The sequence below is a fragment of the Temnothorax nylanderi genome, unplaced genomic scaffold (genome assembly GCF_030848795.1).
Source record: "Temnothorax nylanderi isolate EJ_2023f unplaced genomic scaffold, tnyl_v1.0 TNYL_tig0027_pilon, whole genome shotgun sequence".
Lineage (NCBI taxonomy): Eukaryota > Metazoa > Arthropoda > Insecta > Hymenoptera > Formicidae > Temnothorax > Temnothorax nylanderi.
In genome coordinates, this window is record NW_027249089.1 from 1,102,297 (window position 1) to 1,119,542 (window position 17,246).

Here is a 17,246-nt window from a genome sequence, read left to right on the forward strand (position 1 = left end):
TTTATATTTATTTATATATTCAAGCATTTGAATATATTATAAATATTATCAAATTATATCCATATCATTAATAATTTTGCGGAAATAAAGCTAACTCGCGCCATTGAATGAATATACTTATTTTATAAAATTTTCCTGTATTTTATACGTTATTATCATAATGTGAATTCGTTAAGCACATGTTTAGTTACTTAAAGAAACAAGTAATTGCTGAAAAAATTTTATAACTTTACGTGTACGGAAGAAATTAAGTAAATTTCCAAAAATCTGTCCAAAAATTTTATCCTGATTTTATATTTATTCTCGCTAAAATGAGTTTCTAAAATGAGAATTTATTTTTTAATTAGCGATAGAATCGACAATATCTATCATTATAAATTACGTAGATTTTAATAATACAGTGTTACGTAAGATAATCTGTATTTACAAGATTTATGTACAGCTGGCATGCAAAAGATTGCTTCGAGATTAGATGTTGATATAACATTGAAAAAAAACGAAAGATAATTTTTTGCATGATTAATTTAAATTAATGAAGACCGATTTGAATAAATTTCGAGAACTCAAAATTATATAATCGTACTTTAATAAAAAGTAATAAAAAAAGAAATTTAGAAACAATTTACAAACAACAGACGCGCCCCGCTGATTGTTTGTTGTCTTGCAGCCTTTGATATAAGTATACGCTAATTAAATTTTAGATGTGGCCACCGCAAGGAAGGCGCGACCGAAACAAATGAGATATCATATCTTTTATTAATTTATTATTAGTAATACCACGTGTTTTCGGATAGGCATCCACTTTGAGAGAAGAATAAGAAGAGATCCGCTAGTCTCGCGGTCTCGCACTACTGGCAATCTGAAATGCAATTCTTTTCGCCTTGCTATCCCCACGTAGCCCTCGTAGTCTCAAGACTTCCCTCTCATTTTCTCTGAAGTGCTAACCAACTCTCGTCATTAAACGGTCACAATTGCATTATCCATTGCGGTGTCTTCTCGCGCTTTGGTCGGAGGGGGCGATAAGAGTCACGGAGAACGCGTTGCTTTTAAACAGTCGTTTAATAAAGGCGGTAGATAGAGGCACAACATAGACAGCGGATAGTAGCAAGGCAATATATTTAAGAGGAAACCGCGCGCGGACACATATAGTTTGATATATTTTATATATTTGAGCGATCGTCGCAGAAGATCGCGTGCGCATCTGCTCAAACGTGCGCTTTATCCCTTGACGACGAATTCTCGCGAGATTTTTTCGAGCGGAATTGTCAATCGAGTTTATAGTTTATATATCGTTTTGTGTTTTCTGTTAAAATGCTAGACAACGGGATGCCAATGTCCGACGTGGTGAGTAACGAGAAGAAGTTGACGAGTGTTAAATTTTCATTCGCGGTATCAATGCTTCTTCGTTCCTTGATGTGAAATTGTATTTGATAAATTAATAAAGATATTACGCGGAAGTTCTTTTCACCTATGAACGATTAGAGAATAAATTACATTTCTTCCTCGATTTTTTCGTAAATCAAGCTTCAAAAGAATGTGATAACTTGCTTAATTATATATTGACGAATTGATTTTAATGAAATTTTAATAGAGTTTTACTTTAGAGCTCGATATTAAAAAAAAAGATAATTTTTTGCATGATTTATTTAAATTAATGAAGACTTATTTGAATAAATTTCGAGGACTCAAAATTATATGTTGATTGACGTAATATTGATGATTGCTAATGAATAAATAATAATTAAAAGTTGCGGATTTCTCTATCATTGTTAAAGAAAAATGAATTCCGAAATGGCTAGATAATCTGACGTCAAAGAATAATATGCTCAAAACAAAATATTGTTGAATAATATGTTGATAACTAAATTATAAAATAAATAATATATGTTTATAATAGATAATATGTATAATAAAATATTTAAAAAATATCGCTAATAAATGGCGCAGATATTGTTAAATATCATATATATCATATATATTATCGTCAAGCGTCAGCGTTTAAAAAAAACTGCAGAATAAATTTTCATCGTGATCTATTTGTGTCGATACGTATCGAGCACTTTTCTCGATACATTTCGCAATCTTAAACGCGATTGCATTATTTCTACGGCGAGCTTGGATTAAAAGTTATAATGTCTCAAGCAAGATAGAATCTTCCCTATTAAACCTGCTAACATAACTGTCGCGGAAAGTTCCATGTGCTTATATTATCGCCAGGCGTTTAGCACATTTATCAGAATGCGATCATCTGGCTTTGAGCTTTGTTTACTCGGTATGAGAGTCGCAATAATAATACCAGACGAGAATTATGTAGGTATACTCTGTTTGAGTCAACTGTGCAGACAGAGAATAGAACGATACTATTGTATATGACTACCCCAGATAGCAAAATATGAATGTGCAAAATCATGTGCATAAATCATTGTTGGAAACAGTTTATATATATTTTTGCTACAAATATTGCGTGAACATGAATCATAATTCTGTTTCAGGATTCACATTTATGGTACTTTTGCAACAGAAATGTGTACATTGTTTCCATCAATAATATGTAAATATATTATATACCAATAATATATGAGCCTCGTAGGGTCATATATTAGCCTAGAGAGGACGTAATATTACTGCAAAAATGTAACGAATATTAAACAAACCGAAACAACTTCATTATTTGCTTGAAACAAATTCTATATTGTTGCGGAGCATTAGCTTGGATGCAGCTATGTTATTTGCGCAAACGCTCGTCACGAGTTTCCACACCTATTATTTTGTAAATATATATGACAGGCGTTTTGCTATCTGAGTACATTTACACTATTAATCGGATTTAATAATTTTAATAATTATACTACTGGCATAAAATATAAACGCTAGTTAAACAACAGATTTATAACACCAATTATTACTCTACACCCGTTGACGAAGATTTACAAATCCGTTTTAAAGAAACGTGTAAAACGCTAAGCGAGTTGTTATGATTGCATTGCTACTAAATTGAGATAAAATTATGAAAAGTATATCTGCTGTATTTCTTTGACAAGATCAAGATTTTAAGATTTCTTTGAATGGAGATATAAAATAAATAAATCTCTGTGTAAATGCGTTTTAAGAAGTTATAACACTACAGATGTTACTAAACCCCCGATTACTGATGACGTGTAAAAGTAGTCCATAAGATCTTTTCGGCTCGTTCTATAATATGTCATATGTCGGAGTCGGATATCGTGCATGTGCGTATTGCGTTGTCGTATAAAGTTGTCAAAAGTCGGTGTCGCAACAAAATATGGTCAGCTTTCATTTTTTTTTACTTATGACTAAGTTTTACTTACGGCTGCGTTTCGATATTCACTGCCAGTACTGAAAATCGTATACGTGATGTAATAAACTATAGATTTTCAGTACTGACAGTGAATATCAAAACGCAGCCTATCGATAAGAGCCTGTAACCCCTTTGTTTGATACTTTATTTGCATCGAAGATTTTTGTCAAAATGCTAGAACAACCAGTTCCAACCTAACCAGTTGGAGACACGGTGATAAGTTTAGTTCTTATCCCGAACACTTAATAAAAAAAAACCTTACTTGCGTCACGAATGTTGTTATTGACGTCTTCTTCGTAAAAGTAATCTAATTCGTGTATAATTTGAGTTCAAATTAATAATAAATTGAAATAAAGTACTAAAGTTACATTATCTATTATTATTTATGCTCAGTATATACCGCGACTCAATTGTAGAATAAAATTGGCTGTCGTATTCGAGACTTGATTTTGTTTTGGCTGACGTTAATTATATAGTCACGATTAACGCGATTTCGTATGGAGGGTCATAAAGTTAATGACTACCGATTATAAGTTTTTCTTCCTGGAAGCAAACGCGATTGAAATTTTCATTCAAGCGTGACTGCTCGGAAAAAGAAAAAAGATGCAACATTACGTAATTCAACAACTCTTGCATCTTTTTGCGTCGATCTTATTCCATTAATGTTAATTGCTGTCGGTCAGCACATATTATGGAAATAGCGAATTTGCTGATACAAGAGATAGATATTATCAATTATCATTATACAGTTTATGTAATGCAAATTATCGAAATAAAGATCTTGAAAATGTGCACGTCCAAGACACGTGCATATGCCTTAAAGTTTAGGTTTTCTCTTATAAATGTCTTCATATTAGACTTATAATTTTTAGAATCTGTGCAATATTTGTGTGTATATGTGCGTAGCAAAACAATATTCAAGAATAGAAAGAAATAGAATTTTGTCGCTGATGCCTAATAATCTTTATAATTATCTCTAAATATGAAAAAAGTGTCAAGTATTTTTTCGCAACATCAAAGTTAAATTAATCAAAATTATTATTATTAGTTATATTATATTATATTAATCTCAGTTCTTGCCCACGTTTCTTAAAAAATATATCTTTTTATTTGGCTATAAGCAAAATAGTTTAAATACATTTAAATAATTTAATAATTTCATATAAAAACAAAAGTTTAACCTATTTTAAACTAAATTTAAACTATTAAATTGTTTCTTTCGATTTTTCTTAATAGTTACATTTCTTCGATATTCTTATTTAAGAATAAATTACCATGTTCGCATATAATAGATACGATATTATAATTCACACGATACATATGTAAATTCTTGGTCGCAATTTATTACTACAGAACGAACTTTTGCCTAACAAATCAGCTTTTAGAAAGACCAAAATAGGAAAAGGGATAAATATTTATGGATATGTAATGTATATCTACTAGAAAACATAATACTTCCGAAGAGAAGGAACTTAATGCTATAACAATATTTTAGAAGTCAAGTCATGTGCGTTTTTCAGGATTAAAATGATAATTGCTTCTTTAGATGGAAATTATTTTTTTTGCATTAAGAGTTATTAGACGTTGTGAATTATAGACATTGTGAATTCAAATGAATAGGAATGAATAGGAATATATTCCATATGACCTATGATTGATCTTTGAAGGAATTATGATATGTTTGCCACAATCGCAACGAAGATGTGCATGGTGTAAATTAAATATTGAAATTGAGTAAAACGCGTGCGTTTGATGAGATTCAGTACAACAAACATAAAAGTAGGAAATCTCAAATTAAATCGATTTATGAGTGATCTGTGAGTGAGTTACGATGTGTTAATAGAGATCATAAAGATAGAACATAAAGATCTTGATTCGGGTTTGATAAGAATATAATTTTGTTACATTAGTAATATTAATTCTAGGTTACTATACCTGTGGGTCTGGGAGACCCGAAATTTCGTCGTTACATGGTTGCAACGATGTAGACAAAAATTAAAGGTAGTAACTTAGGGTTAATAAAATTAGGATATTGTTGGAAATACCTTTTTGATACTGAAATGAAATGCGTATAATGACAATGTCCTTGTTATAATTCGTACTCCATAAGTTCATTTTTTACTAAAACCGTTTTTTAAAAATTAAAAGTTTTATTAAAAATTATTAAATATATGTTGCACTTTCTTTATTGAATAAGATTACAATTTTTCAGGGATTTCTTTGGTCAAAAATCAAAGTTTTTAATAAAAAATATACGAAGAAAGTAAGGAATTAAGCTGTATAACAATATTCTTTACAGTATTATTTTGAGAATAATAAACTTTGTTTATATACTTTAGAAGTTGGCTGCGTTCAGCAGAAAATGAAGTTTAGTAAACATTTGGTTGATTCTTTAATATAGATTGGTTTATACACTTATTGTTACATCGAGCGAGAAACTGTATTAAAGAATCTAAAAGCAAGAACTGTATTAAAGAATCATTAAGCGATTATTAAGCTATTTTTTTTCTGCTGAATACGTCAGGCGTCGTTTTGGTGAATACTATACTAACAATAAGCTAAGACACCCGTATTATCATATGAACACTCTTTCAGAAGTGTTCTTATGAAAGAAGTGATTTATGTGACTTTTAATTGATGCCCTATAATAACAGCAATTAAATTTTAACACATAATTCTGGATATCTTAAGTATATACTTGCTATAAATGTTCAACACAGGAAATGCTTCAAAGTTATTTTTCGATAAAGTTTCGTAATATTAATATTTACATTTTAACGATTTTCTTATATATTTTTTACTTGATATTCATTTTCATAGCATTTTTAATCGTGTAAATATAAATATCTATTATTTTTTTATGAGTTTATTCTTTGATCTTTCAGAACACAGACAACTCGACGGCTGTTCCGATAGCGAAGGAAACAGCGAACGATACGAATAGAAATCCTGAGATTACCTATGGCATCGACGACGTTCCGCCGTGGTATCTGTGTTTATTCATGGCATTGCAGGTTTCGTAATTGCATATTATATGTATACGCTTTTTGCCTTATTTCCGTACTTATTCTTTGTTTCAATTAGTAAACCGAATTATTTAAAATATACATATTATCTATCTCGTGTGAGTAAAAGTGGAGCTATTCCAACTCACTATTCCAAAAGAAAGGAATGGAAATAATAATTGTTCTATTAAAAGTTCTGAAAGTGTGAAGCAGACGACGTATATCTCGTACGAACAAGCTTACGCTTTTATTTGCTAGGTATTTATTTGGGAGATAAGAATAAGAACGGGGATGCGTTAACGCGAGCGTTAAATAAACGCATGTTGCAGTATATTATGTCTCATTGTGCTGTACCATAAATTTTATGGAAGGAAACATCGTCATTAACACACGTCGAGTTTATTTACATAATATTTTTGATAATACGTACACGCACACAGACATTATATACACACACATACACGATCTAACGCAGAGTTGTTTAACTTGTAACATCATGGAATAGGCAAGTAAATTATTGAACGAGTGAAAAAAAAGGGAGAGGTGCAATGTCAGCTTGTCATAGTTAAATAAGGCACGTACTGTGAAACTTTTCGGAATGGATTCCGATCGGAATTATTCCGTTTTCCCTAGAAAACACAATAGAAATCTAGGAAATAACTAAACAATTCCGATTGGAACCATTCCGAAAAGTTTCATAATATGTGCCCTAATCTGATATGTTTAATTTTTCGAATTTAACGCGAACGTATTTTTTTTATTAATATAAGTACAAAATAAAATGCATTTGCAGCATTACTTGACTATGATCGGCGCAATCGTTTCTATTCCTTTCATTCTAACGCCGGCCCTCTGCATGGCCGAAGATGATCCCGCGAGGAGTCACGTTATTTCCACGATGATCTTTGTCACTGGCATAGTGACGCTCATTCAGACTACCGTAGGATGTAGGTAAGGGTAAATATGTTCTGTGATAAGATGGAATATTATGTAAAATTTATTATTGCATACAATAATTATCTTGTACCTGCTTTTCAATTCAATAGTTAGATACACATAAATAACCGCGATTAATATCGTCCATACTAATGTTTGATACACATCTCTATAAAAAATCTCTTTAAAAAATTAAAATATTATTATGTCTTTATAAGTTGTAAGTTAAACAGGATAATAAAATTATAGCTTATTAATTTTAGATATTATAGAGTTTATTTTTTAAATAGAATTTCTTATCTTTAGGTTTAAATAAATATTTAAAAATAAATTCTAAAAATTGAATAATTATAATAAATAATAACTCTCGATATTGACTAAAAAAAATCAATTTCGCATTGATCAAAGATTCTTACTAAAGAGATATCTGAGTATTTTAGGCATCTTGTACGTGCGCGCTGAGAAATATTTATAATACTCTCTAATAGAACACTAAACTATATTTGCAAACATAACAAAAATTAATATCTTGGTGTTCGTAGAAATATTGATGGCAAATTTTAATCGCGAAGAAACGTATGTTTGCATTAGATTGCCATTGGTACAAGGTGGTACCATATCGTTCTTGGTGCCGACTCTGGCAATATTAAATCTGCCGCAGTGGCAGTGCCCCAGGCCAGAGATTCTCGAGGAAATGTCTCACGAAAACCGGACCGAGCTCTGGCAAATCCGGATGAGAGAATTGTCGGGTGCCATCGCTGTTTCCGCTTTGTTCCAAGTGATCATCGGGTTTGGAGGTATTTCAATCGCGTTAATCCCTGTAGTTTTGTTCTCTTCACTTCTTTCTTCTTTTATATCGCGAGACGCTAAAAATCCATGTGCGCGCAGGTATCGTCGGATATTTGCTGAAATTTATAACTCCGCTGACAATCGTGCCGACGGTCTCGCTAGTTGGACTGTCTCTTTTCGAAAACGCAGCGGACGCCGCGTCTCAGCATTGGGGTATTGCGGCTGGGTATGTATTGTATTATTGTATAAATGACATATATATACAAATATGTACACATGATAATATTTTGGACTTAATATACGCTTGCGTTTCTAGAACGATATTACTACTGACGACATGCTCTCAAATATTGGTCAACGTTCCATTTCCGTTTGTAATGTATCGGAAAGGCCACGGACTCCACATTATCTGGTTCGAATTGTTCAAACTCTTTCCGGTAAGTATTAATCAAAGAAAGATCCTGAATCTCGTAAAGCCCGTGTCAGCTAGACTATACAGATTAGGATTGAGATTGGATTGAAATTCGACCAAATAGAGCAAAGTTCACTAATTTGAGATTAGTTTTCTTTATTATGATTGATTAGATTCCAATCCAATCTCAATCTCAACCCGTAGTGTGATACGGGCATATGATAAGTTACCGTGAGCTACCGTGGTACAAACAAATAATGATTCTTAAATTTCTGCTTTGAACGTTTTTATCTAGACTTTTTTTATTTAGAGATATATTCAAAAAAGTTCTATTTTGCTTACGGGACCGTAGGCATCGCTTCAGAATGAAAAATTCACATACAAATATTATCAATATTTACTCATGTATATCTAAACCGGAGTACTCCATTGCATCAGGTTTTGCTGACGATAATCGTCATGTGGATAATCTGCGCAATATTAACGGTAACTGACACGCTACCGTTCGGCCATCCCGCCAGATCCGACAGCAAGTTAAGAATTATAAACGACTCCCCTTGGTTTCGGGTACCATATCCCGGACAGTGGGGCGTACCCACCGTAACGTTATCAGGCGTACTCGGTATGCTAGCCGGAGTATTAGCATGCACGGTAGAGTCCATCAGCTACTATCCGACCACCGCGAGAATGTGTGGTAGGTATATTTATTTTAAAACTATAAGTTCTCCTTTTTTAGAGTCTTCCGTTATTAGTAAACGCAACACAGACAGGAGGAGGCTTATTAAGTTATAACATTTTTTATTAACGACAATGCAGCTTGTAATTTACTGAAAAATTTCTAGGAGCACCGCCGCCGCCGGTTCACGCGATCAACCGTGGTATCGGTATCGAAGGTCTGGGTACAATGCTGGCCGGACTTTGGGGTAGCGGCAATGGCACGAACACGTTCGGCGAAAACGTAGGCACGATAGGTAACGGACAATTGTATATGCTTTAATCGCGAGCTTAATACTAATTTAATGATGTAGACAGCATCGTCTAACTTCTAATGGAACGTAACAATTAGGGGTCACCAAAGTCGGCAGCCGCAGGGTCATACAGTGGGCCTGCTTCCTGATGATCCTGCAGGGCGTGATCAGCAAATTCGGCGCGGTGTTCATCATAATTCCCGAGCCGATAGTCGGCGGAATATTCTGCGTGATGTTTGGGATGATTTGTGCTTTCGGTAAGCGTAAATTTGTTCTACGATGTGTTCTCGATCGCGAAATAGTTCGGTTATAAATATCGGTCTCGGAGTAAGAAGAAATAGTGCGCTTATGAGCGTTTCACGCCATTGTGCGACCTAGATGAGATATATGTAAGACTATATAGACAGCTCTCTGAAAAAGATAATGTTGAATTTATTCATAGTACTTATATAAATAATTAGAAAATTGTTTTTATTAAACTTACGGTTTTTTTCTTCCTTTATTATACTTAATTGTATTTTATTTTTATTATTTTATTACCTTTAATCCTAATTCTTAGTCGTAATTCTTCTTTTCAGGCCTGTCGGCGTTACAGTATGTAAATCTCAATTCCTCGAGAAACTTATTCATCCTGGGCTTGTCCATGTTCTTCCCTCTGGTGAGTACACCTTCGGGGATACGAGTGCGTGCTCAATTATATTGATTTTCGTTATTTATACACATAAACGCTTTCATATTTATGTGACTTGTTTTAGGTCCTGTCGAAATGGCTGATCAAACATCCGGACACGATACAAACGGGAAACGCTGTGGTGGACAGCGTATTCACCGTATTACTTAGCACTACTATTCTAGTAGGTGGTTCGTTAGGCTGTTTACTGGACAACATCATCCCAGGTATTGTTGATAGAGACAATAATGACAGGATATATGTATTTATTGATTTATTTGTTTAAAATTAAGGTAACGCGAGAGACCGTGGATTGGAGGCTTGGTCGAAGGAAATGGAACTGACCAGTGATGTGACTGACAAAAAAACTGACGAAGCATCTGGCGTTGAGTACGTCCGGAACACTTTCGACTTCCCATGCGGAATGAATCTGCTGAGAAGGTATTAATATATAGCATAGTTTCTTTTATCTATATACGTTTGTACGAATGATGGTTAATTATATTTATAAATTAATTTACAAATTAATTCTTTAGGTGGAAATGGACATCACACGTGCCGTTTTTACCTACGTACCAGAAATTGTAAATGCGTTAAGAGGAACTAACACAACTACCTCACGTGCATATACGTCTGTCATGAGATATGATCTGTAATCGAAAAAATGTTACACGTAAAAAGACAAATGTCATATTGTCAGGGTTATAAAAAATTTTATGATACATGATTACTGCTCCCAATCTTAATTTCAGTCATGTATCGCATATTTTGCTTTGTCACGTTACGAATTTAATGCGTGAAGATTCATAAGACAAAGATAAAGATTTATACGATAAAGAAACAATAGTATTACTCATATAAAAGAAAGTTAATTGTGTTAATATATATGTTTTTGTGTAATTATATGTGTATATATATTTGTTGAGCTTTCTTTTAAAAAATCGAGAGATAATTAGCTTCGTAACGATCAAAAAGCTTTAGAAGCATTGTAGTCAATAATTAATATAACGCGATTATTTCATTATTTATAATTATAATATTATTTGTATACACATACACATGTCCCCCCTAGTATATGTTAAAAATTATCTATAGCAATATATATATTTATTGAATGTCAAATTGTAACTTTTATTTCTTTTATTTCACATATGAATAATATATGATTATATGAAATAAATTATTTCATATTTCATGTGAATGAAATATGAAATATGACATAATACGAAATATATAAAATTGCATCCTTGCAATGTAAGGATGTTTAAATGGTCAGCTGTACTGCATTGAATTGGCCGAGTGAAAAAATTAATAAATTAAACGTTAGGCAAAAGAAGAGGAAAGACGAGAAATACAATCAGTTCTGTTACGAAAAACAAATGTCATATTTATACTTTATTGCGCGGCCAGAGAGAAACCGAAGCGGCGCTCTCACGATTGTACCGGTCGCGCAAAATTCTTTTCACAAAGTGAGTTCTCGAACTTCTGAAGAGCGCTACAGTAGAATACGAATGCCAGGGCCTGCCAGGCGTCAACAGGCCAGAACTCGAAGGTTAGCGTTCCAAAGAATACCGGCTTGCAATGTAATCTCGTCGGTATAATTACTATTGATGCACCAACGCGTCGTTATTTATATATCAAATTAATGATCGCAAAAGCATTTGCCGCTTATTGAAATGGAGGTCAATCAGTTTGAACCTATTGACGAAAGGTATGAGTATTTTTTTTTTTTTTTTGCAGAAATGCCTTGTGTTGTGTTTATCATTTATGTTGTAAGTGCATTTCTTTTCTCGACAACAAAACCACGCTCATGTTATAGCACAGATGAGAATATAGTGAGCGATGAGGCTGTTGGTGTGGTTCTGGAAGAAGTGGACTGCGATGCTGATGTAGAAGCTGACGATGACAACATACAGTACCACCTGTATGCAGTAAACAGAGATGACAATACAGTGGCCTACAAAGTTATGCATGTCAGCAACAATGACCGAGAGGACAATGAGCTTTCGATAGCTACGCCTGTGAATAATACTGTCCAGGTTTTGACTTCGCCACTGAACGGACAATTATACGTACTCAGTAATGGCAATGACGTTGTAACATCAGAATCTGCTAGAGTGGTTCCTAGCGTAGCTAAACTGCAGATAGAAGGATCACAGAATATCGTAACCACCGTGAAGAAGGTAAAAGTCATTCGATATTATCGATGCACTTTACGTTATCGTTGGTTTTTCATTTAGGAAAATGAAAATTATGTTTAGAGGGACGAAAGACGAAGAGTAACGCACAATGAAGTTGAAAGACGTAGAAGGGACAAAATTAGCAACTGGATTTCCAAGTTGGCAAATCTCTTGGCAGAATGTGATTCGGAGAATGTGATTAAGGAGGGAGATGTAAAACCCAATTTGGAACCGCAAGTACGACATTTGCAAATTCTTAAATCGATATTTGTTCTTTTGATAATAATTTAAAAATAAATTAATAAATTCTTTATTTTATATTATAAAAACATATAACTTATATTATTTGTTAATGATAGTACTAATTTATTTATAGAGTAAAGGGGGTATACTAGCACGAGCTTATGAGTACATTACGGAATTAAGAGAGGCTCCGGAAAAACTAGCCCAAAGCTTGGATGAAAGCGCACAGTTGATGGAAGAAGTCAAGAATTTACGACAAGTCGTAAATCAATTGAAAGACGAAAATTCAAAATTAAAAGCCCAAATTTCAAAACGGGACGATGTGATTGTAATTCCTTAAATCTTATCACTCCTTAAATCTTTGTCTAAGCTTAAGGATTAGCATAATTCAATGTTCATAGCCTTGTGTTATACTGCTATATAAACGTTTATATACATATATCTTCTTTATGAAAAAATGGAATAAGAAACATGGACAAAGTATAATAGTTATAAAATGTTTATTTACATATATGTAACTCAGCATATACATATATATATATATATATATATATATATATATATATATATATAGACATATAGATATATATGTATGTGCTTGTATTTGGAAAACAATGACAATCATATTGTATAACATTCTATTGTACATATCGTAAACAATAATTATAATACGAACAATCGATCTCGCAATGACAAATAATCGTCAAGATGATTAAATTAAAGAGATATACAAATATACAAAATGATATCACCGTTTAATTAGTAATCAACTATATGAACGTCAGATATATAGCTTAACAGTACGTTTCACTTAGTCGCTACAAAACGTGTTGAAGTTATTTTCTCTAACGAGAGAGTAGGTCTACGGTATTTACACTTACAAAACACGTCTATATATGTACAGAAAACATTGCGATATCATGCGTTATCTGTGCTGCTTTTCCTCTTGCATCGTTAGCGCGTAGCGCGATCTCGCTACGGAAAAAAAGAGCTCTGCTTAGTTCATCATCAGAATGTACGCACACGGTTATCGATATCAAATCTCATTGTCAGGGAAAATATAATCGCGTTTTTAAATGCGTTATATATGTACGTAATAGCCTAAATTATCATAACAATAACGCTTAGTTTAATATTTATTGCTTTGAAGCGCATTTCCTCGAGTTTTGTGCAGATCTTGCTTGACGGTTTCTGAAAGAATAACGGTTTCCGAAAAGAAGAAAGGGGAGAAGGTAGTATTCTCCGAGGTAAAAAAGTAATCGGTGCGTCAGATATGTAATTCATCTGCCAATGCATGAGAGCTCGTGAATGCGAGATACGAATTTTCACGGATTTCGATTACTTCTCGGTCGTGGGAGTGCAAGTGCAGTTTCATGAATTGTTCGTGAAAAGTTGTGCTTACTTGTGGATTACACAATATTGTGTCCCGCAGACAACACGAATGTCGTCAAGAGACGCCTGTAAAACTTGTTGTAGAAGACGTTCCTCCGAAGGATATCTTTTAGACTTCCGTGTTGCTCGGGATCTCCCCCGCTAATTATCATTAACAAGTTTACTCTTCTTTATACTTACGTTGGCCATTAAAGCAGTCCATGTATAATAGCGATACTTATAAAAAAAATCACATTCCAACCAATGAGTCATTTCTCCTATAAAAATAACTCTGAAATGAGTTGGGTCCAGCAACAAATTTGCGCCTCTCCTAAGTCTAAACATCAACAGGCTAATGATCTCTCTGTACAGTAGGAATCTTGATCCATTCTTTTATCATTATATTGTCCTCGTCATATATAGTAAATTACGTTGTCGGGAAATAAGTAAAAATATACCTTTTTATGTATTATACAAAAACGTAAATACCGCCTCGCTCATACTCGTGTGTTACACCCCTTTAGACATAAATGTCAAAAAGACAGAATAGTCGCGTTTGTCCCTCGTATATATACTGTATATAAGAGAGAGAGAAAGAGAATCGAAATTATACCGATCTCTTTTTCTATTAAAGACCGAACCAAACAATTCTAACGAACGAATAACTTATTGGCAGTGTTGGAAACTTTCAGGATCTGTGATTAAGTCATTAAAACTGCAAGATCGAACATTTTGTCAAGGGACCGCATAGATAATATGCACATATTATTAACACAGAGGTTCTTCTGCTGACAGATATTATTTTCTCGTTGCTAAGTCTTCATACATCTTTCTGTACAAGAGTAGAAAAACTTGAGAGAGATTCTCGCGATCTTCTCCCTTTTCCTTTTTCTTCCTTTTTCCATCTTTTTTTTTCTTTTTAAAAGCTTTGCGATTCACATCGCAGTTGGGTAAGGAGACATGATATGCGAATATTTACATATCTTGTTTAATCACCTTTTTTTCATCTGTATGCTACTGCGTTGTATCGCGTAAACATAAACGTTTTTTTTTCTCTCCTTCGCCCTCGCGTTTCAGCCTCTCGTCTTCTTGTCTTCCCGTCGTCCGCAACTCCGTACAAACTACTACAAATATTACGATTACGATGCGAAATAACGAACATTAGTTAGGCAGTAAGAGTTACCTTGTATAGCTCGCTGGAGATTTTCTCTACGAAATACATCTACATTTTCGTTGAGAGAAAAGTGGTGTGCGGAATCGGCCGATCAGAATTTCCTCGCAAAATCAATCAACATATAGATTTTGTGATCGAACTTGTTGACGCTTGCGTAGAACTGTGTACGTGCTATTAGTTCTCGTTGTACGTAAAATTGGTCGACAAAATAATTTTCGAAATAACGATAAAATAATCTAGACGAAAGGCGAAGCTCGTTTAACGAATTCTGCAATTCAGATATATTTCCTAATCGATCCCGTCGCATTTCTCTCTCAAGATTACAACCTCAAGGTTTCCTCCCGAGGAAGCATCTCAGTTGTCAGTCTTTCGATTATCATAAAAAATACAGCCGTGTGACGTACCATGCCAGCTTTTCGACCCAAAAAGCGATTGCGCGTGTAACAATATATCATATATATCATGTTTCATCGGCGTTCATCAAGAATTCGCGATGACGAATGACTAGTACTTTCTCTTTAGTACTTCAGAAGCCCGCTATTGACTTTATACATTTATAGACTATCTACTTCTCTAAATGTCTCTACTTCCCTAATCTACTCTCGTGTCCGCTATTATTAACGGTAATTTTTAACGCCAAATATCTACAAGAGCGATTATACACCTCTCTCAGCTCATAACAAATATTTTTCTTCTCCGAAACGTTATTTCTTTGGACGGTGCTTCTCAGACTGGGCACCATCGTAACGTCACGTTGAAGATGATCGAACATTGCTTTAAGATCTAAGAGTTAGGCGAGCACCGATTCGAAGACTCACAAAATCCTGGTTAGGCATAATGAGCGACTTTTGTCTGCAAGTATCTAAACTGGACGATGATATCTGCTTGATAGAGAGAAACGCCTGCTTTCTGTGAGAGAGGCAGTGAGTGAAAAATCATTGGAAGTTTCTTCTATTTTGCGGATCGCTGTTCATGGACGATGATCAAAATCGGTCGACAAAATCGATAGCGATTACTTTCCCTGCCTTAGAAGAAGAGGTATACTTCGTCGGACAAAATCCACTTATGAATTATCTAAACACCTTCGTGCCGTACATATGACGAGGCGCTGTTCATCCTCGGTGCTACGAAATCCTAGCGAAATCATAGTGGCTCGTTCATCGATGCTTAGAGAATAATTTCCACGACCAGTCACATACGATAAACAGTATTACCCTGACTGGAATTCAAATGCCTGCTCGCAAAGGCTCCTAAGTTTCGAAGCGACCAAGATCGAGGTATCTCGCGCCAGGATTTCGACAGGACGATGCAGCGTCGTTAGCCGCAGCTTTATAGGTCAATATACGGTACGAAGGTGGGCCTGTCTCAGGACGGTTGAAGCCGCGAGCTTTTCTTGCTGCTACCAAACATGAACCAGGTCCCGACCTTCCGTCCCAGCGAATTCGTGGTGCCTTGACCGACCATTGTCGTCGGCATCTCGTATGCCGATTCCCTCTTATATGCTTTGTCTGCAACATCGTTAAATTAATACAAGATAAAAATAGACTGATATATCGAGTAAGTCAAATAAATCAAATTAAATCGGTCAATATAAATTAATACAAAATAAAAAAGTAAGGTATTTTATAGCGAAAAAATATTTTAGAGAGAAGATGAAATAGAATTAATATAGCAGTTTTTTTTTTCGAACAAACTCTAATTTTATTAAATTAGTACAGACATCATAGTGGCAGATACTTACTGCGAGGTTTGATCGGTGGTCTGTTCTGCTGCCTGTTAGCGGCAAGCCTGGCGAGCTGCCTAGCTGCTGCTGGAAACTCCAATCCGTCGTTTCTGTCTTGAGCCACTAGCCTTCGTTCCTCGGCCATCGCCGCTAGCCACCGCCGTTTCTCTTCCGCTGTGCGGCAACAGAAAAGCAACCATTTGTCCCGGACGCAGCTGTATATCTTTAGGCAATGCCTCACTGTCACCCCTGATTGAAGGTCTACGGGTAAAATTGATCATTAGCTTGATATATCTTTATTATAAGGCGTAGTCGATATTTTATATCGTACCCTACCGATTCTATCTTAATTATTTAATAACGTCTCTTACTGTAATAACGCAGTAATACGCAAAATGGAATTTTATAAAATAAAAAAATTATATAAAATAATAAAATTAACGAATTACAGAGTTA

The 17,246-nt window shown here is 34.3% G+C and overlaps 3 protein-coding genes across 10 annotated transcripts in view; 2 read left to right on the forward strand and 1 right to left on the reverse strand.

Annotated features, from left to right (window-relative positions):
* Nucleotides 1-974: 974 nt before the first annotated feature.
* Nucleotides 975-11,221, forward strand: LOC139770155 (solute carrier family 23 member 1). Of its 2 annotated transcripts, XM_071701915.1 has the most exons (14): nt 975-1,344; nt 5,245-5,320; nt 6,205-6,333; nt 7,118-7,275; nt 7,852-8,057; nt 8,149-8,275; nt 8,366-8,486; nt 8,900-9,155; nt 9,304-9,432; nt 9,528-9,686; nt 10,008-10,087; nt 10,185-10,326; nt 10,393-10,540; nt 10,636-11,221. In XM_071701915.1, the coding sequence occupies exons 3-14, from the start codon at nt 6,322-6,324 to the stop codon at nt 10,685-10,687; spliced, it is 1,590 nt and encodes a 529-aa protein (XP_071558016.1). In that variant the 5' UTR covers nt 975-1,344; nt 5,245-5,320; nt 6,205-6,321; the 3' UTR covers nt 10,688-11,221. The 2 variants fall into 2 exon arrangements, with proteins under 2 accessions (XP_071558016.1, XP_071558015.1); XM_071701914.1 differs by lacking the exon at nt 5,245-5,320.
* A 377-nt stretch (nt 11,222-11,598) lies between these two features.
* LOC139770156 (uncharacterized) lies at nt 11,599-13,008 on the forward strand. Its single transcript, XM_071701916.1, has 4 exons — nt 11,599-11,810; nt 11,919-12,282; nt 12,361-12,516; nt 12,656-13,008. The coding sequence occupies exons 1-4, from the start codon at nt 11,776-11,778 to the stop codon at nt 12,860-12,862; spliced, it is 762 nt and encodes a 253-aa protein (XP_071558017.1). The 5' UTR covers nt 11,599-11,775; the 3' UTR covers nt 12,863-13,008.
* Rhogef3 (Rho guanine nucleotide exchange factor 3) overlaps nt 13,006-17,246 on the reverse strand; it is a 150,551-nt gene continuing 146,310 nt past the window's right edge. For all 7 annotated transcript variants that reach the window (XM_071701908.1, XM_071701910.1, XM_071701909.1 and 4 more), the window contains 2 exons: nt 16,809-17,051; nt 13,006-16,575 (listed from right to left, as the gene is read on the reverse strand). In XM_071701908.1, the coding sequence (XP_071558009.1) occupies nt 16,433-16,575; nt 16,809-17,051 (386 nt within the window). In that variant the 3' untranslated portion in view covers nt 13,006-16,432. The remainder of the gene's footprint in view (nt 16,576-16,808; nt 17,052-17,246) is intronic.